This window comes from Anas acuta, chromosome 1, assembly GCF_963932015.1.
Source record: "Anas acuta chromosome 1, bAnaAcu1.1, whole genome shotgun sequence".
Lineage (NCBI taxonomy): Eukaryota > Metazoa > Chordata > Aves > Anseriformes > Anatidae > Anas > Anas acuta.
The window spans coordinates 189,513,181-189,535,122 of NC_088979.1; the positions used below are offsets into that span (position 1 = coordinate 189,513,181).

Genomic DNA, 21,942 nt, shown 5'->3' on the forward strand with positions numbered 1-21,942 from the left:
GTAACTCCAGCTGACCTCCACTAAAGGGATCATAAAGACACAGCTGTGGGAGCTGACGAGACATCAGGATGTGTAAAATATAACTTAGCATTGAGACATCTGAGCTTATCTAAATGAGTTGAGGCAATGGGACTTGCAGAGGCACATTAGCCCAGCCTTTCACTTGGGCTTGTCTTATCAACAGCCCACACGCTAACGAGAAAGTAGTCTGATGCAGAAGAACTACATACATACACTCCATATGCACATACTTTCATGTTATATAGGGTACCTGGAAGTGAGCACAGCAATTCTGCAAGATGACATTGTTCAGGTAGTCAACAATTGTCTAGAAAACAAACAACTTCTAATTGCAGTGGCTGCTACTAACTACCCTACTACCTACCTCCACGCTTACGATAACTCTACAATTACATTGTAATTTGCAAGGTTTCACGTGCTTATAAAGTAAAAATTACTCTTAATTTACCACTTTTTTATTTATATCCCTCAGAACTGAAATACTCTTGTTTGGTCTCACCCATATGATGAATATGCTTGGACTACTTGAGGCAGATCACCTCAGACATTTGGATTCCTCAGTAGAGCTGAGGAGAGGGAATGTATCTTAGTAGCTGATGCAGTTTTGTTTAGTAGCTGAGGATATTTTTAGAATAGAGAAGGAAAAACACCAGACAGGAAAAGACTTGCAGAGGATCTCATGATAAAACATCAGAAATAGAGCAGACATATGCAAAAACAAGCCGCTTAGGAGGGGCACAGGAACATTTAGTCCACTATGTTCCATACTGCCCTAGCATTAACAGGGAGACAGCAAGATACAGAATCTTAAATGATGTAGAACAAACAACATTTGATACTGGTATATCTTTGGTTGCCTCTGTTTTAGCATCTGACAAGCCAGGTATTGAAGGAAAGCAATATTAGAGCTCTACTAGAATGAGCAACAGAAAGAGAGAATACAGACCTAGAAGCAGGGAGTAGATCATTGAGGTTGGGAAAGACCTTCAGGATCACCAAGTCCAACCATCAACCTGACCTACCATGTCCCATGACTAAACTGTGTCCTTTGGTGCCATGAACCATGTTCTTTCATGCTACAATGTCACCGTCCTGACTGCTCAGCAAGTGACCAGGGCTGCGTCTTCTACACCTGCTGCTGGAGAAACACAACCCTCAAAAAATACCCAAATTACAGTAGAAACAAGACTGAGGGAGAAACCAGTGAAAATGGGCGTGGAGAATGGAGTGCTCTATGAATTTTGCTACTTTGCTCTACGAATACAAATCAGTGAATCAATCCTCAAGGAAAACAGAGAAAAATACTGACGGATGTGTTAGGCATGTGCTGAGAAGTCTGGGGAGTCAGGGTAAAAGGTTAGGGAACCAACAGGGACCGCATGAGATATTCCTCCATGCAAATCAGACACATACAGCAGAAAACAATGAATAATTTATATCAATATCCCAACGGTGATTACAGCTTCACTGCAGCTTCACAGTGGTGAGACACTGAATATTCCTGTGGCGTTGTCAAGGTAACCTGCAAGTATGTAGGTGTAAAATTCTGCTGGCATTTACACCGAAAGGAGAACTACCAAAATGAGAACCAACACACACAGAATCTGTGTTTCCTTACAACTGAGGAAGCTGAGACTTTCAGTTAGAGGGCAAGAGGAGCAGAAGTGTGTTAGGAGGAACTGTATGCTAAAGCTCACTAACTCCTGTCATCCCATGTTTAAGGTAAATAGAGTAGGAACAGGGCACAGCTTGGAGAAATCAGACCACCTTCACATATGCTGCTGCTGTGTTATGAAAAAATATGTTATTTAAAACAATGCTTCTGAATTCTGATTTGAATCGTGATTCCTTACCAACTAGAGCACCCCCAAGCATTCCTCTTTTCTGTCCTACCACCTTCCTGACCAGTTAATTAACAGAGTAATGCAAAGAGGTGATTATCTCAAATGAATTTTACTTTGCAAAGGAGGAACAGTGAAGTATAAGAAGAGGTAAGAGTATATGCTCTGCTAGTCGCTGAGGCTCTAATGAGATGTGATAAATCGTTAAGCTGTGATGATCAGGGGCCTGGAGCATCTCTCCTGTGAGGAAAGGCTGAGAATGCTAGGCCTGGAGACAAAAGAAATGAGAGGGGATCTTATCTTAAGGGAGGGTCTCAAGAGGATGGGGCTACGGTCTCTTCACTGGTGCCACCTGATAGTATAGGAGACAACGGGCACAAACTGAAACACAAGAACTTCCAGCTGAATATGAGGAAAAGCTTCTTTACCGTGGGGTGACTGAGCACAGGTTGCCCAGAGAGGCTGCAGAACCTCCTCCTCTGGAGATATTCAAAGCCCACCTGGATGTGATCCTGTGCAAAGTGCTCTGGGTGTCCCTGCCTGAGGAGAAGGGTTGGGCCAGAGGGCCTCCAGGGGTCCTGTCCAACCTCAACCATTCTGTGACTGTGACTCTGTGACAAATCATTCTCATCATACCATAACATTAGTCCATTCCTCAGAATGAGCTGCGTTTGTCACCAATATGATGCTGGACTGCTTAAAGGGAAGACAGAAAGTCTCCCTCCCTTTCATCCACCTCTTTTACAGGCGTATCACAGGCAGTGGCAGTCATGCTCACAAAAATCCCTGGGCTTCTCTCTCCCTGCTCCCCAAACGGGCAGTTTGTCTCATCAATATCCATCAGAACTGCGAATGATTAAGGCCAAATTCTACAGGCCTTGTCCCTGTGTAAGGGGAGAAAAAAATATCTAATATGACTTCAGAGAGGTAAAATCAAAAGAAGAAGAGTAACAATGCTAAGCACTTGAAAGATATAAAATAGGGACTCTTAAGGCTCTGTTTTAAAGCCTACATAATGCTAGGTAAAGCTAACTACAATGTGTTGGCACTGGTGATAAACTTCGGAGCATGCAATGAGATAATTCACTCTTTAATAACTCATACTTCTGTGTGTAGCCTTTGAACTTGGCAAAGACATGGTTTCCCACGCATTTTTGCAATTCTACAAACACTGTGATGTTTCGAGCAGAGATGAAACAATAATCTTTTCAGTGAGCTCCTATTTACTGCGGAGTATTTTGTGACTTGGCAGTCACTGTATTTTCCACCAGTCCCCGTGTGCAGATGAGGTTAGTGCATACGACTTGAAGAGGCCAAGAAGGCTGATGCAGAATTACGTTCAGCCACAGGCAGAGATGAAGCAGCTCTCACCAGGCTCAGCTGTAATGATATTGATTCACGGAGAGCCATCTCCCACGTCCTTGCAACAGAGACATGTACACAATTACACATGTTGTCCTAATTCACTGCTCTAATAAGACATCCATCAACCTGAAAGCCTTTTGCTATGTCCCAGTTTCGTTTACCCACCAAATGAAAGTGTGGGGTAGATGATACCTTACCAGGTGATACCATCCTACCACCTCCCAAATCCTCTTAATCTGGAGCCCAAATTTTCTCTAAAGTAGCACTGCAAGATGTAGATGATGAAATGGAGGCAGGGCACCATCTTTTCCAGTCTGCAATTTTAAAGTTATTTCTAAACAAACAAACAGAAAGTTTTGACCAAGCAGCAATTTGTACAGGGTTAATAAGCAAAATGGTTGCACCAGTGTGAACTTCCATCACAAGCTGCTTTAATTTCAGGACTTCACAATGATTTAGTAACCACTGCAGAAATTCTACATGTAATTTGGAGCCAGGGACAGACAAAAAAAACCCAACAACTAAATGTGTAATTTATATAGGCCACAAATAAATGAGCTGTTAAAAAAACACTTTGAAGTGGAATAAAGGCAACAAAAATTGCCAGGACCAAATAAGGCAATCTCCTGAAATGTATAAACCTCAGTTTAAAACTGGATCTCCTTCAAGTCTCTCCTTGGTGTCTCTGCTCTGTGCAGTGGTCTCCAGCAGCTGTTTCAGACTTGTGCACCACCTTGAAGAATGCTACTCCTTCCCTCCCCCAACCTTGAGCACAATCCAGGTCCATACTTCCCAGATGTTTCAACTCCACCTGTTTGGAAAGAGGGTGGATCCAGACCCTGCCCTTCTTCCTCAGCAGCTCAAACCTTTCATCAGATATTCGGCTAAGGCTCTCAAAGCCCAGCAAGCAAATACGTTGAGCAAAAAGCAGCAGCTCAGAATCCTCACAGTCATCTGATGGCTGTCCTCTGCCAACCCCTTCGTTGCACTCAGTCACACTGACACACAAATCCCTCCAAGACTAAGTCTCGCAGTCCCTTTCGAAATATGAGGCGCTTAAAAGCGACAGGCCATGCTTCTGAGCCCACAGAACCCACACCGAGACAGCTGAGCCCTCCACCAAAGCAGACTTCAAAATATTCAGCCACAACATGGGGCACTCTTGTCAAAAGAGCCCTCTCTCCTCTCTGTCCCTCACTGCTGCCCTCTGAGCAGGGAATACCCCTAAAAAATCTTCCAGGAGTGCAGAGCTCATGCAGAGCCAAGGCATGACAATGTCACTCGGATGCACCCTGTCTCCTGGGGGGTGGTATTAGGATGGACTGCACTGGATTGACACCTTCAGGGTCCCCTGCTAGGGTGATATGCCAGTCTCCACACGGCTTCAGTCACACAAGGCTGCAGAGGTGCTGGCTGAATCTTGGTTTCTGACCAAGAGATCTGAAATGAACAGGTGTGCTGGAGCAAACTCCTCCAGCACCACAAAGTTAGAGGGAACAGCTAAGAATGAACCACGTTTATGGAAACCAAACCCCAGCAGGTGGGATTCAATCCCCTCAACCAGCACAATGGCAAATCTGCCCGAACACCATGAGTCTACTGATTCTCTGAGGGTAAAGGGGACATCAGTGGGGAGGGCTGAAGGCCTCAGATGTTGCTCTGGGACGGAGCTAGGATCACACAGAGAACAGAATTGGTTGAAATTCAAAATTTTCTGCAACAGGAAAACATTCAGAATAGTTTTTGTTCCACCTATGAAAAATAATGACTTTAGAAATGTCTCACACAACAGGAATTCTGAAATACTGTTCTGAAAAAATTAATAAAGCATTTTGCTTCAGCTACCTGAATGAAGCCCTCAAGCTGCTCAGAAACTGACAAGTCAGTGTTCAGTCTGTCCCACAATGGTGATGCTAGTGAACGTTGTCCCTCACATCTCTTTAGTTCTGATTTCTCTACAGAGTAAAAGCTGGCCAGGTCACTTAAACCAAAATGTCCACAACTGGTCACTATCTGCAATCTTTGTTTTCTGCAGGTGTGATGAACATAGGACCAGACTTCTAGAAAAGCTGAGCATTCACAAATCCAGCTGGAATTATCAGATCTTAATAAAAAATGTGTTATACATGTAGAAGACTTGAATAATCAGTGAATAAGAGCCCTGTACATTTCAAACTGATCATCCAACATTAACAGACACTTCAATAATATGGAATTTGATTTCTGCATGCATCCGTCAGTCAGGAATAAAAAATTTGAATCATAACTCTTTCCAAAATACTAAGGAAAAATAGTTTTCCACAAACATTCTATCCTCTGAAAATTACAGCTAATTATTACTCAGAGCTGCTTCACACTAGTCATTTCAAAGGTAACAGAATAAAAAAAGATTATGTCCCAAATGCCTTATAACAATTAATTGAAGAGAATAAAAATAATCAGTTGTATTTTGTAAGCACCTTTTAGACACTAATGTACTTAATTAACCTGTTAGTTTTATGTACCATCTTATTTATATCTCCCTTATAACTGCAAGCTCAGAATGGCAGATACCCAGTAATTATCAACTTAAAACATGCAAGTAACTTTCTCAGACAAACATATGATGAAATATGCCATGCAGTATCTTTCTACACACGTTTTTCTTCTTGTTAACCATGAATTATGTACACCACTGTACCTCAAAGAGGAGACATTTGTACAGGTATAAGCCTGGGACAAAAAATAAGAATTAAACTGCAAAACACGTAACAACTTGCCATAAACTCAGAATGCTGTGGTTCTTGCAAAGGTGTTAATGAAAGGCTGTACTTCATGAAGACACAGGTGTAGAAATCTATGGCTTTAGAGCTAACACGAGAGCCATAAAATAATGGTACTAAAGAAGAAACCTCACATACTTCACCTTCCAACTCCATGTCTCTATTTCATAATCAAGTCCTCTAGATTTTTTGTTAGGAAGACTGCGTGTAGATAGGTAAAAATATATGTACAATTTACTTTTGTTGTCTAACTTGAAAACAAAATTTATTTTCTAGGCAGTAGCATTCAAATAATGTAATGCTTTGTAGGAGAGTCTAGAACATTATATGTGATGTACCACGATTTCAAAATTTTCTCTGTGTAGAACTCCGATGACAGTAGCTGACAGTAAATTATACATAAATTTGAAAAAGTTATAGATAAATTGTCTGCATTACCTTCTACTGCGGCAAGGAAAATCTATTCATCAGTTAATGTTTTCCATTCAGCTTAATAACTTGTACTTTTTAAACAAGACTACAAACTGTGCCATGAATACTTCTTTTGCCCATGGGAAGAAATGAACTACAGAAAGCAATCAAAGATTCTCAGTGTTTGATTTTGCTTTCACAAAACAACCTAGTTAGAAGTCTCTGAGGAGATATTCAAGATCAACTGCATTAAATTATGTCCAATAGCATGTCAGAGCACAAACGAAGCATAAAAAAGCCGTTTCCCTTTAGTGAAATGAACCTACATTATGAAAAAGGCAATTTGCCATTAATATCAGATTGGATTCTTGTCTTGCAGTGTAAAAGCTGAAAAGCTGAAGTTTTCACCATTATTATGAACAATTCAAAATTTGGGAACCAAAACACTCTCAGTTATTTTAATCTTTGATTTTAAAATGAAATCAGAATTAAGATTAATTAAGTCTATTTTAAATTAGTTTCAGATTCTAGTCAGTTCCCTTGATCCCCTGATTCTAGTCAGTTCCCTTGATCCCAATCCTAAGGGACTCTTTAGCCATCAGGGAAGCATAGTGTCCATCACAACAGTATGTGAGCTATCCCTTCTCAGCGACTAAAGGTTTGCATCACCAACAAAAAGTACTCTCTTCTTTTAGCTCTCGGTACAGCTGAGGTGGTGCTCACCACCTTATAACTGGACTCTAGATATCACAGATGGGAAATATGAGAAGCAGGGTCAAAATTCATATAACCAGAAAAAAAAAAAAAAGGTATAACTTTGAGCAAAACACATACCTTTGTGGTATATAAAACATATGCTGCGGAGGTGGTTTGTAGAGAACTCCTTCATACACAGGCCACAAACCGCTTAGAATTCTGAAAAGCGAACTCTTTCCACAGCCATTAGGACCAGTGATTAGAAGATTCATGCCTTCCTCTACCTACAATAATAATGAAAATGAAAAGATGTTACTGTGCAGTGGCTATGACACAAGGTGCTCTAAGAACCCTAGAGGGAGGTATGCAAGCATTTATATCAAATTATCAACCCTTTTCATTAATCACCTGCACATTTTTTTATGCAAACATTCTAGAAACAGTGGAATTAGCTATAATAATGAAAATAACTTCCATAATGTCCAAGTGTTTCTATACGGTATGCTAATTATATCAAAAGATCAATACATCACAGTCAGAATCAATTATTCTAATGTGGATCAGGTCCAAAGTTATTGATGGCATACAGAGCAGTACTATGCCCATCACTAATACTAATTTAAGCTACGCAAAAATCAAATGATTTGGAAAAATTACTTCATGTTGTCCTTTCCTACTTAATTACCAGTGTTATTTTGGGTGCAATACACTTGGCTTTATTCATTTACATATTAACATGTGTACATAGGAGTATATATTTATGCATAATCACAATGTCAATGTTTTATATAAATATACTGTTACATTATATTTTTTGTTGGTTTTGTCTGCTGAATAAATAAATACTGATTGCTGAATAAATAAATAAATAAAACTGTTTCCTTGACTGTAGAGTTGTAATTTTACAATTCTGAAATTCCTACACTGGAGCCATAGGAAGCCCTGCCATAAGTAGGCCCCTGTCCTTCTAGTTTCTAATGCCTGTACTGCATAGAGGTGACAAGAGGAACACTCTGCTTTATCTAAAATAAAAGACCTGATGGAATTATTAAAGTTAGAGTTCCAGTAATTTCAACCATTTTTAAAAATAGTAGCATCTGCACTGGTACATCAGGATATGCATGGGAGTAATTCAGTGAAGGTCAACAATTAAAATCACAAGCATGTACCGAGTGTTATCTGCAAAAGCTTTTTAAAAACAATCCAAGTTTTTAAAGAGTAAAGACTCCACTTTCACTGAGTAAAGGCTTGTGAACTATACTGTCAACTATTAGTACTGCTCTTTGTGATTCAACTATTAGTACTGCTCTTTGTGATCATCAGCTAAAGCTAACTACATACTACATTTTTTCACTGTTGCTGTGAACTCAGACCTTAAAAGGAGCCCATGTGAGTAAAGCATCCCAATTTCACCGAGATTAAGTAAAATGGATGCAGATTCTCATATATGCTCTTGAAAATCCCAGGTCTCCTTTTTCAGCTGGCAACAGCAGCAGAAATCCTCTCTTCTCCTTTGAGCAGGATAAACTACACATGTCTGCCTCTGTCGAGCTACTATGCCTACCTTTCTGGACTTCCCCTTTTATCCATATGCTCCTCCAAGTACTTAACATAAGGTACATGAATTCTGTGCTGTTTATGTTAATGGGATGGCAACAATCAGAAGATTCTTGCATATCATCTTACTTTGAAGTTTAGTCTGGAAACCACCACATCGCCATTCGGAGTAATAATAGGAACATTTTCACAAATAATTCCATGTTCAACATCAATAACTTTTCCTAGAAAAAAAAAAAAAAAACATAACAGCAATGTTTAATGTTTTTGAAACCTCCCATTAAGCAATATCTTGCAGCCTTCATGCACAGCTGAGAAGTCTAAACTGGTGAGTTTCAACTTGCATAAAAAATCCAGGTAATATATCTTAGGTGGTCAGAAAGACACGGTCAGTATTAGCCAAAAGTGTGTAATGGATCCAAAATTTCATTATAAAAGAAATGTACAATATCCATTAGAAATATATAATTCACTACAAAGAGACATTTATTCACATCCTACCTGTTTTTGTTGTATTTTGTTTTAAATAGGTGGTCGTTATCAATCAGTAAAAAAGTTCAAGGATAGCCTTAGACACAGGCAGTCTAGTTCACCTCCTGTTGGAGATTTCATTGGAAAATGGAATCTCCTTTAGCTACCCGCTCTGAAACTGAAAGCCCAGTTCAGCCTCCTCCAGCAACAAGAGCAATAGATAAAATATTTAATGGCTTGCTTCCATCTCTTTTTGAAGCAACAGACAGTGTAAAAGTCTCTAAGTATTTGTGGAAACCTCTATAATATTATTTCACTCCAATAGCTATATTTACTATCTGGGTTAGTGGCAAATTTAAATATACAACACCCATCAGACATTTGGATGTATTTAACACATGGACTTGGAAACAAATTCTTCTGGGAATAATTAAAAAAGAAATCAACTCTACCTTCTTGGTTGCCTGCAGACGGATTTGTCTCACAGAACCCAACAGATGGGTTCCAAGACAAGTACCAGAAATTACGTGCAAGATGCAAAGAAAAAAAGATCTCCCTTTGTATTAGAAGGCTGCACATTTTAAAACTTGGACTAATCTGAATAAAGAAAAAATGAATTAAAGAAAAGTTGAGTTTATTATAAAGGGATCTGGTAGTTCTCCCTTCAGGTAACGTAAAGTCTTAGTTTTCCTTTAGGAGGCTCTTTGTTCAAGTTCGTCAAACTTTGTCAAACTATAACAAACTGGGCAAAAATTTGTGTGTCATGTATCAGCCCAAATGTTCTTTTTTTCCTAAAGTAAGTTCTATTTATAACAGTTCTGAGGTGTTCAACATGAAATTATGGAAAACAAATGTGCTTTGCTGTTGAAAAAAAAAATGCAGCTTTATCATAGCAGGCTCTACTGCCTTCAGACTCCTCAAAGGCACCTGGTATGCAACTCAGAGATCAACCGCATCACAGATTTTGACAGATTTGGCCAAGACATACTTTTGTAAAAGAGGGCCGTACCAGTCACTCCACATGCATACATCCACTGGAGTAAGCATTTATTTGCCTATATGAAGGAAAATTTTCTGTGGAGACAATCTCAAGCAAATTCTGCAAAATTCATGCATATTTTTGAGCACTTGGGTACAGGAGAGAAATTGTAAATAAATAAAAAAAAGGCTATGATACAAAATAGTAAGCCACGTGAACATTAAGAAAACTTAATTCTCATTTCCCAACTTCAGAGTGTTTGACTGCAAGCTTAGCGTGCCTTTAAAGCTTGGTGTATATAATCAGAAATACAATTTGCCAGTACTTCTGCAAGACGTACACCAGGATATTTCAACTTGAAAATTCTGAGTTGTTAGAAATGCAACATATATAGTGGTATTATGGTCTGTTAAAATATTCTGCTGTTTTTCCTATTTTCACACTGGTCTTATTGACAATAGTGAATGCAAGGCACACAGCACAGGCATTATTTAGGTACAAAAGTTTACATTGGATGATTTAAAAAGAATACGTGTTGAAAAAGCCTTTGGAGAAGCTGAATACACTACAATTTTTCTTTTCTAACACTGGAGAGGTACACGCTGTGAGCACGTGTACTTTTATCCTCACATAAATCCACTCTGCAGGGATTTCTGAAGTATCGAGACTGAAAGACAGGAGGAAAACCAGTACACAATGGAACTTGTCATAAAAATAATATGGAACCTGTGGCCTAGATTCATCTGGCCTAAATTCCGTCTAAGTCCTTGTGTCCTAATGTTTTGCATTGGCTAGCTGCCTCTGAGAGCCTGCAAGCACTCGGTAGCAAACACTAGTCAGTGCGACTTAAGAGGAATTCAAGCCAGATGAAATGTGCCTCTGTGGAGGAATCAGACCTCAGGAAAAGGCTGTAGAAAAAAAAAGGAGCAGCGTATTACTGTACTAAACCAAGAGGGAACACAAACAGCATTCTGTCACACACAAATGTATTTGCTTTTGTTTTTAAAAAACATATCTAAAATGGTCTCAAAATGACTTTGTTGTTCCAAATGGACTAAAACCCTTTTTTCTATAAGATGTCATTTCTTTTAGTGCCAGCCAAATATTACCAAGATTTACAAGATTAAGACATCAGCTGTTTCCACAGCTATCTATTATGCTGCATCAGACTGTTTGTTTTGAAGAACCTTCTCAGAGGACCATTAAGAAATTTGTGCTGAAGGGCAATGCTGTTGAAATTGTAAAAAAAATATTTCATAAAGAGCATTCCGGTGCCTTCAACTCAACTGATATTTTAGCTTTCAGAGGCCAGAAGGTGGGAAGGAGGCTTTCCAACACCAAAGAAGAGATGGAAAGCAGAAGGGGGCTGTTGGGAAAATTAGGAAAAGGTCATTGCAAAACCTGTATGAGGTACCTCAGAGAAAAAAGGAGAGAGATGGTACACAGACAGTGCAGACAGAAAAACAGTGGCACTAAAAGGATATAGGATAGAGACAGGAAGAATTGTGAGGGGGAACTGCATATTCATATTGATCAGATCATTTGGGAGATGGGGGCAATGGTAAAGTTGCCAGCCCATTTCCAGTTGACAACTACCACTAAATGATGAAAAAATGAGCAAAGGCTAATACTAGCTGAAAACAAATTATTATTATCCCTCCCACCCCAAACAAAACAATGTGGTGTATGGGGATGAAAATGTTACAGTCTCAGTTTTCTGGGGAAAAAAATGTCAGAGGAAAGCAGGCACTGTCCCTGTGAAGATACTAATACCACCAGCACAACCACCACCACTAATGGTATAGTTGAAATACCTTTTTCACTGAAAGTTTTCACAGAATATACTTGAACAATCTTTGTGGAAGTGTTTTAGAAAAGCACTAAATAAGCACAGGGTTACAAAACAGCAGGAAGATAGAATAGAAGGCAACATGGTCTCTGGAGGTTGACTTGCTGCAGAAACAAAACCTCTGTTCAACTACGGCCCTGTTGTACCAGCCAGGAATTCCCCCCCGAGAAATCTATAAAAATGTGACTTAATTACCCTTGATTTCTAAGGGCCCATTGATGTGTAACACTGTTTTATCTTCATTTTTACTGTTGTTTTCAGACTCCTGAATAACGGCAGTTCTTTTGTAGATGCCTCTCTTCACCTCGTCGAAAACAGCAAACATGTTGTAGACACGGGCAGTGTATCCTGCTAACTCAGTAACCTGCAAAACAGTAAATGCCTCATTTCAGTTACACGTCCCAAATTCAATAAATTAGATGCTTAGCCAAAGACTCACGAAAACCATTTGCAGCTATTCTAAGTCACTGCTTCTCAGATGTTATTCTGGAGGGATCAATGATGCATCTTTCGTTGCCTATCAATTTGCCTCTGTTGAGATTCTGTGCTAGCCCAAACGCCACCCACAGCTCCTACCAGTCAGCAAACACAGTTTGAGGGGGACGGATTTCAGCCAGTGCAATTTCCTACAGCTCCAGTAAATGAGGAGGTTGCAGGGACTGCTCTTTTCCACTGATCAGTACAGACTTCAGCCTGTGGAGGATAGCTGTTAGGTAGCTGAAAATAGCCTATCATACAGAAGAAAAACAAAATATCTGCATTTCCCAGGCAAATAAAGGCCAACAGCAGTAAGAAAAATATACACCCATAATTACTCATTTCCCTGTGTTCCCTAAACCCCCTGTGAGACAGGCGTGCTTTTCCTTTGTAAAACAGGTAGCACCAGGGCACACGCTAATGTAAAATACAGTACAGAAAAGAAAGGACTCTCCTATCAGCTGCATGCCAGAGCACCAGAGCTAAATCTGAGACCCTGGATTACAACTGGGAATTTTTTAAATGGTGAGGTCTCTTAAAGGGCTTCCTAATTTTTAAAATCCTTTTATCTCTGTGACCACCTGGTGAATACAGAAAGAACAGGTCTCTGGTCCTGGTGGTTTCTTGTTCATAGGCACTGACACCGCCAAGAACTCCCAAAGAACTGCCTCCATCTGCCGGCAGCAAAGAATTAAACCTGGGCATCTTATTATGTAGGTATGTTTAGATGATTTTAAACAGGTAGATTTTTATACTAAATGCAGAAAACAAAATAGGAAGAACAAGATACAATCCTGTGCAAATTTCACTGTTTGTGCAAGATTCAGAAGTGAGTACCAGGCAGGGCCATCACGCCACTGGAGGTGAACTGGCTACAACATCTCAAAAAACTCAGTTTTAAGAAAGTAATCAGCCACTGTTTCAACTCCATCACTTGGACATTGTCTTGCACTATTGGTAATTGCATTTATAGGTGGGAAAAGTACTGAGCTAACAGCACCTGAGGCTGTAGGAGCTGTAACATTGTTCTCCACACTGTAGCCCTTCTAGCAGTGAATTCAATGGTAACTCTTCTAGCAAATAGCAGTGATGCTTGATGGAGAAAATCCTGCATTGATGAATGAAATTGTGAACCAACAGCACCCCACAAGAAATATAACCTGTAGCAAGTTTCTAAACCACGATTCTACAACCTCACTTTGTCAAAACACAAAGTGCTACCAAAACTATTGCCCTGCAAACAAAAGTTGAGCCAACCTCACCTGCAAACTGAGCAACACTGACTGGAAGAAGGCTGCTGTGGTGGATAAGGTGGGTAAGAACTGGAGCCTCACTACCACTATCAGTGGAATGAAGCTTACTGTCATTTTTTGGAAACTGCCTGAATTTCTGCCATATTTCTTGAAGAAAAGTATAAATGTAAAATTAAGATGGAAGTTCTAAGAAGTGATTTTTAATCACACACTGCCTGGATTAAAATTTCACCACGTGGTAAAACAAATGAGTTTGCTCAGCTGTTGCTACTACTTTGCAAGGATTTTTGTTTCCAAAAAATGAAACCACAATGTTTGTAAGTCCCCATGTACATTATATAAATGACTAAATTATTGAAAATAAAGTAGAATAACATCAGTGCCTAATAGGTTATCTGGCAGTCTCATAAGAGCAGAGGTCAAGAAGGGACACAGCTATAGCAGCATAGGTCAAAATCACAGTCCATTAGAGAAGAACACTTTGTGAAAAAAAAAAGAAAGACAGGCTCTGGCTTTGTCAGAGACTGTGTTTGAAGGCGCCAAACTACCTCTCGTCTCCCAGTTTAAAAAGCTGCAGCTATTATGGCTGGATTCCAAGTAATGGAATCCATAGTCTTTGATTAGCTGCCCAGCTAATGTGTGCCTCCTCCCAGAAAAGGGGTTCCTACCAAAAGGATGAGCAAAAACTAGCTAAACAAACACAGAACCAAATGTAGAAGGGAATGTTGAGGAGAATGACACAGCTTTTCCTCTGCTTAACAGTCTGCACCTAGAGAAATCCCCCAGAGAGAACACAGATGAAAGTCCAACTTGACTAGAATTGGGGTGATGTCCTGAACCACCTCTGATCCTCCAGATGAACATCCTGTATTCCTGGCTACCTGCAGTCCTAAGGTGGACTTTCTTCCTGCTAAAATTTCTCTACTTTGCAAAATTATTTCAAATTTAACAGGTTCAGAAAATACTAAAATTGGCTCTATGGTTTAGGTGGTCAGAAAATAAGAATTCAATTATTTTTTGCATTTTTAATATTTATTTATATATGCATGTATGCATATGCATAATGCATCTATATGCATTTTTTATAATTATTCAATTATTTTTGCATTCCATATACTTTTCTTACAGGAGGACAACCTGAACGCAGGTCTGTGCTCTGAACAGAGGAGGAATCTGAATGAACCCTTATCACTCAGATTCCAGGAACTGTACTCTGATGACACCTGAGGACAGGTACAACAAATTACATTTATGTGTTGCATCATACTGGCAGCTGTGCACTTTTGACTCTTTGTGGACTTAAATCTAAAGACCAAACTTTAATCATTTCAAAGATCTCCATGGATTTAGTTGCAGTAGAATTTTCCTTAAAAATAACATACTTTCTATTGTTTAATTTTACATTAGATGTAAATCCTGTTTTGCTTTTATTTCCTTTCTGGTTTGCATTTGACTGATGTATGATACCTCTTTGTATGAAGACATGATCCTTTCAATAGCATCTGCAGCAGAGATCAGCAGGTTTCGTGACGTGGTAAAAGTTTCTGTTCTTTCACTAACTGTTGGCTGTTTCTGGCCATCTTCAATCTCTAAAAGTAAAAAATTTAAAAAATGTTAGATATTCTTCTGAAACTTATCTCTACAAAATAATGATTAAAACGTGAGCAATTATAAAGCAGCTTTTAAATTAAGAAAAATTTAACTCTACAAAAACCAGCCTTTGGAAAGATTTGGTGAATGCAATTAGCGTAGATAGCTTGGGAACAAAAAATAAGTGGGAATATAAGGAATTCATCTTCTTATGCAAAACGTCCTATTCTTTTATACTGTTTGTCTACCTAAATAATGTCCTTTTAATACATAATGATGTAAGTGAAATTTTTCAAAATAGGAAAAGGTGAAACCTAATCTGAAACAGATTTCTGATAGAACGTTTACTGGTTTTGCAATTATTTGTTTTCAGCCTTGTTTGCTCACTTAAAAAGAAACATTCATACTGATGCAAACTTGGCAACATGGTATTTCTGTAAGCATGCAGTAAGTTATTTTATTATTAAAGGCATGTGTTTAAATAAGGTATTTCTCTCTGAAAACACAGCTTCTCTGTTCATCTGACCTAAGAAGAAGAGAATAGCAAACAGTATTTTTTTTCTTGGTAACTGCCTCATCTCACTGACAAGATCAGGTTGTAGAAATCTACTGTCCAGAAATCTGCATGCAGTATCAAAGTCAGATGTATCTTTCTGTCCTTATAGATACTTCAATCTAAATGTGTGTTTTTTTCATTCACACATTCAAAAAGGTATCCCTATAATTACATCTGAATCACTGAAACAGTCTATAGATTATTTACAGGAAACTTTTTAAACTTCTCATTTAATACATTTGTTCGTATACAGTATATAATCCTTTTTCTGTCCTCAGATAGTCTTATAACTTTTTAGCAAGTGAGATACTTGTTCCCATTTTCTAGATTAAATTATACAGCACCAGTACACCATCAACTAGTTGCATGTCATGTAGCCACCTGGAACACAATGAGAGGTATGTTTTTTTTTTTTAAAAAAAAAAAAAGACAGGAAACCTCTTGCAAAGAAAGGAGGTATTACAAAACTCTTGTCCATGCAGTTCTCACTTATTTGGAATGTCATTTTCACTCCAAGAAGAGTAACCTTTAGTTAATTCATTACTATAAACTAAATTGAAATTTGTTTCTTCCTTCTCAGAGAACCAAATTTTACTGGTCTTGCTGGGAGTACAGCCCATGCAAGGTATGTAGAACTACCAAAAATATGTCATTTAGGAATTGCCCATGGCTTAACTACACTGATGCTGTATTCCTCTTGGATAAATTTATTTAACACTGCTTCCAGCACCCAGGCTAGCTCATTTCCCAGTAGTTTGGAGATCTCTACAAACCACTGCATCAGTCATTTCAGGCATAATTCTGGGGGTATTTGACAAATTAAAACTACACAGAATTTATGAGCATTTCACTGTTCTGAAACACAGTCTCTAACATTATATGCCTATTCCACCGAGACTGCTTTTCTCTAACTTTTTTCCCCAGACATTTTTCATACAGCTTTCCTCCTGTGTTTCAAGTGGGGCACTGTAACAAGGCAGAGAGGTTATATATGCCTGAAATCTCAGGTCTGATCATGATACTGGTTTTGATATTTGGTATTGGTACTTTGATACCGATTCTAAAGCAATGAATCCAGCCCATCTAGTCCTCCAGATCTGAACCAACTTGCTTCTGACCTGCTGAGACACGAAGCACTGTTTTGCCAGCTAGATCAATGTTCGATCAAAGTTCAAGTCTGCTCAATTATTTGAATGGCTGTTATACTTCTAGCTGATCTTGACGATGTTGATTTATCATTAATAATGTGTTTATGAAGCATCATTATGATATGCCTCAGGGCTTGATAATAAGTTCTGTGCTTTAACATTTCATGTTGCTGGTAGTAAATATTCTGCTGCTTTACAGCATGAGCTATCTCTGTGTCTTTTTTCTTCTCCCACATTTGAAAAGTACTTATCAAAAGAATATCCATGAGTAACAGGAATGTTACTTAGTTTTGCAAGCGCACAGATTAATTATCGCTCTTTTGTTCCATACACTTTCACTGTGGCTTAATCCCTGCAAAGGACATTCTTTTTCATTTTTTAATTCATGCTGTTAATACAAGGGAGATACTCACACTGTGTGGTCTTGACTGTACTCATTCGCATGCTAGCAGACAGACTCTTAAACTGATTCATCACTTCTCTGTTGTGCTGAAAAGCCTTCACTAGTTGCATGAGGTGAAATGCCTTGGTACGAATTAGTCTGTTGGGAATAGGACCTCCTGGTATTTTTGAAGCTGTTACCCAGATGCCAGCCTTGGTCCTGATATAGTGCCCTCCTGAGCCATGTGACGGCCAGTGGCTCAGGCAGCTGAACTCCCAGCCACGTGCAGGCACAACAGCAAGCCAGCTAAATAACGTGTGGGCAGGTTAAACCAAGCTTGCCCAGTTGGACAGCCCGGATTTGGAATGTAATGACCAAGACCTATACTGGAAACAATCCATTCACTCCTGGTTAAACGTTATCAAACACAGAATGCACCCTTCTGCTTACACTGTATCATCTACACTTAATGAATCCTAGAAAATTTGTAATATATTCTGTGGTTCCAGTTGTGCATAAGGAAACCTTCTGAAGCAAACTCCCTGACTTGTCTTTCATTACCACTCCCTAATTACCCTTTTTTTCTGCTCTCTTGTTCTTATACCATCTGCAATAACAAATTACTTGAGTCTTGTATCACTTCCTGGGAAGTTGTGACAGGATGACAAAAATGATGCCATGCCAGCCTGAAATACGAACATCATCCCTCTTCCCTCAGTGAGTCAGGGGAAAACAGTGGTTCCTAACAGGCCAACATGTAATAGAATAACTAATTGTAATTACAGTATGGTTTGTGGGATGAGGAGATAAGCTCTCTAGGAATGCCAGTAAGTATCAGTTTGTAAAACAGCGGTACATGTTGCAAGAATCAGCATGCCATCCCAACCACTAGTGAACAGGACTGTGAGTGTCATTACAATCTCACGTCACACCAGCATCCATTAAGTCCTGAATTCATGATGTTTATCGGGTCTATGTTTGAAGCTGTTTCTTTTGTACTGCTCCTTCCTCAGCTGACTTCCTATGCCTGAAAGTTACCCACAAGGCATGGATCTGGTAATAAAGTCTATGAACAGTAAATCAATCTGAACAACGTTTAAGGAAAGAGTAGTCTTTTGAGGAAGTATTAAGGAAACATCTGGAAATCAGTAAAAATGCTATTACCGCCATCCGCAAATCCTGTTGCAGTGATGATGGGCACAGCGACCATAATCATACCACAGCTACTCCAGACGTATTTCATCAGGAACTGCTCTATCATGATGTACCACAAGCGTTTGGATAGAATGAGATTCATTTGATCCGTCAAAGACTTGTAGCTTTTTTGCAGTTGTTTCAGTTCTACCTACAGTTAAAAAATAACAATAAATAAAACATTTACACAATGCAACAAAGATGTATGTGCCATACAAGTACATTCATGTATCTGCAGAAGCTAATCAATTATCCAGAGTTGTGGCTTTTAAATCTCATTTTCTGTGTGCTACTTCATCTTCACAGTGCTGCATTCTCACAGCAAAAGTACACAGCTTTAGGGAAGTCAGCAGACCTGGCTCTTATTTACATCATTGTCCCTGGATGGCCCACTGGCAAGTTTTCAGTTCTTTTAAGATCTCTGATACATACAGGAACAACATACAAGGCAGTCACTATAGCTGATACTAGCAAAGTAAGATTGATTCTACATCCTTTTAATGAAGATGCGGCTGTAGAGTTTCACAGCAACTGAAACTTCCCAAATTGGAAAGCATTTGGGGATCAATTATCTCTGACTTGCAAGGGCTGATCACGGAAATGCAATGCTTCTTGTTTTTGTGAGCAGTCTAGAGGAAGAGAGAATTATCCCAAGAGGTTTAACAAGTCAAAGATAGTTCCAAGTCAGTGTGACATAATGCGTTCTGTTCGAGCCAGTATACGTGGGAATAGAAGAAACTGTTTAATGTAGCTGCACTTCAAACACTACTACGGGCAGCTTTAGAGAACAATTGCTTCTACCAAAACAAACCATTTGCATTATATAATCGTTGCTAGCACTGAAAGTGTTAGTAATAGGTCAGGCTAGTTTCCAGTTTTCATTTTCACTTTACATGACACCACTTGTTTTTCCAAATCATGTTGGAAAGCTGTTACAGCCAAGATTCACTTCCAATAAAATATGAAGAATTGCTTAGTAAGGTGGCTTTAAAACAAGCCACTAGTTTATGTAACTGCGACTCCTGAAGTACTGTACTTAAGCTATTTTAAGACTCTGATGACTACATCTTTGCTTAGCTATGTAAAAGAGTGTCAAAGGTTGTAGCGATCTCTACTATCACTGAGTTTTTCCCTAGACTTTCTGGTGTGGTTTGGTTTTGATTTTGGCAGCATTAAATCTGGTAGCTCATAAACAAGGAAGAAAAAAAAAAAAAAAAGCCTGGAAGAGTTAAGCGGAACACAATGGGTGGGGGAAAAACAATACCCACGATTAGCTTTCTAGAAAGGCATAGGGTACAGCTGCAAAACAGGAACACTGTCAGAGCATAAGGGAGCTACGCTCTGCTCCCCTCAGACACTGCCTGTGAGATTGCATTTTCCTAGGAAACGGGAAGTGCTAGCTGTAAACAGGTTTAAATGTCAGAGGGACTCCAAGTGCTCAGAGAGGGCGGCAGGGGAAGTCCAGGTCAGCTCGGGCACTGCAGGAGCAAGCCCAGCACCCTTGGATTTCTCTCCTCCTTACCTTGTGCCCCCGGTAGAAAGCGATCTCCTCCACGTTGGCAATGATGCGTGAGTGCATGAAGCGCAGGTAGCCCTTCTTGTGCGCCTCCTCAGCCACCAGCTTGCCGAACTTGGGCGAGCAGGCTTTGAGCACGCGGGCCGTGGCGTAGACAACGAGCCCGGCCAGGACCGTGGGTCCGATGGGGTTGGCGCCCCGGGACCGCGCCGTGCGGATGAGGGTGTAGGAGGTGAGCATGACATCCAGGATGGGCTTGGTGAGGTTGGAGTAGAGGTGCGCCACCGACTGCGAGAACATCATGATGTCCTCGGTGAGGGACTGGTCGGGGTTGGCCAGCCGCCCGTCCATGCTGATCACCTTGTAGTAGGTCTGGTTGGCGAAGTAGGTCTCGTAGGCGCGGTGCACCAGGCGCGTGCGGAAGGCGAGGGCCAGCTTGCACTCCAGGTAGCGGATGGTGCTGTTCACGAAGGTGGCCGGGATGGCGATCATCAGCCATTTGACCAGCTTGACCACGAAGCTCCGGGGCTCCTTCTCCACGATGCTCTTCACGATCTTCCCGTCCAGCGCTGCCACATAGATGGAGAGGAAGGTCCTGGACACCAGCGCAACGGAGTGGAGGCACAGCAAGCCCAGCTCGGCGCTCACCAGCTTGGGGAAGAACAGCTTGCGCAGCTCCAGCAGCTGCCTGAAGAACTCCGCGTTCACCGCCGGGGGGGCTCTGCCGGGGCAGCCGGCTCCCCGCGGCTCCCCCCGGCCGGCATCTTGCTCGCCCGCCCGCCTCAGGCGCCTCCGGATGACGGGGCAGAGCAGCCGCAGCCCGTAGGCGGCGGCCAGCAGGCACGCAGCCTTCTTGGCGGAGCTGGACCGGCTCCACTGCACCCTGCGGGCCGCCTCCTGCAGCATGCGGCTCATCCTTCCTCAGCCCCCCCCGCCACCCTCCTCTTCCTCCTGGCGGTTCACGCCCGGCGGCGCGGGTCCCCCCGGCGCTCCTTCATGGCGCTGCCGCTGCCCGGCTCCCCCCTCCGCGGCGCCGGCCGACTGAGGGCTGCCTGCCCCCGGCCGCTGGGCTCCCGCAGCGGGCGGCCCGGCTCCTCGCAGCCCGCCCCACCGCCCACCATTGGCTGCGCCGCGCTGGGCGGCCCCGGCAGCCACCCGGCCGCCGCCGCTCGTCGCCGGGGCGGGGGGGAGCGGGGCTCCGGGGAGGGGAGAGGCTGAGCCCGAGGCCGCTCCGCCGAGCCCGTCCCTTCCCTTCCCTTCCGCCTGCCCCGCGGCGTGGCGCCGCCTCCGGAGCGGGGAGAGGCGCTGAGGGGGGGCGGCGGGGCCTCCGCGGCTCGGAGAGCAGTGAGGGGGGAGCGGGGAGCACAGAATCACAGAATTGTCCACTTTGGAAGAGACCTGGAAGGTCACCGAGTCCAGCCTCTGACCTGCCAATAACCAGTCCTCCAGTAAGCCATATCCCTAAGCTCTACATCTAAACGTCTTTTAAAGACCTGCAGGGATGGTGACTCCACCACTTCCCTGGGCAGCCCATTCCAACGCCTCACAACCCTCTCAGTAAAGAAGACCTTCCTAATATCCAACATAAACCTCCTCTGGGGCAACTTTAGCGCATTCCCCCTCCTCCTGTCACCAGGCACGTGGGAGAACAGACCAACCCCCTCCTTTAAGGTACCTGTGGAGAGCGATAAGGTCGCCCCTGAGCCTCCTCTTCACCAGGCTGAACAACCCCAGCTCGCTCAGCCGCGCCTCATAAGCCTTGTTCTCCAGACCCCTCACCGGCTTCATTGCCCTTCTCTGGACTCGCTTGAGCACCTCCATGTCCCTGTAGCAAGGGGCCCAAAACTGGACACAGTACTCGAGGTACAGCCTCA

General features: G+C 41.6%; 1 protein-coding gene across 1 annotated transcript in view; it reads right to left on the reverse strand.

The window, feature by feature from the left end:
* ABCD2 (ATP binding cassette subfamily D member 2) overlaps positions 1 to 21,320 on the reverse strand; it is a 46,366-nt gene extending 25,046 nt beyond the window's left edge. The window contains exons 1-6 of the mRNA XM_068669738.1: positions 20,075 to 21,320; positions 18,523 to 18,703; positions 15,150 to 15,271; positions 12,148 to 12,316; positions 8,783 to 8,877; positions 7,235 to 7,380 (exon numbers count right to left, since the gene is read on the reverse strand). Coding sequence (XP_068525839.1) covers positions 7,235 to 7,380; positions 8,783 to 8,877; positions 12,148 to 12,316; positions 15,150 to 15,271; positions 18,523 to 18,703; positions 20,075 to 20,983 — 1,622 coding nt within the window. The 5' untranslated portion in view covers positions 20,984 to 21,320. The remainder of the gene's footprint in view (positions 1 to 7,234; positions 7,381 to 8,782; positions 8,878 to 12,147; positions 12,317 to 15,149; positions 15,272 to 18,522; positions 18,704 to 20,074) is intronic.
* Between the last annotated feature and the right edge of the window lie 622 nt (positions 21,321 to 21,942).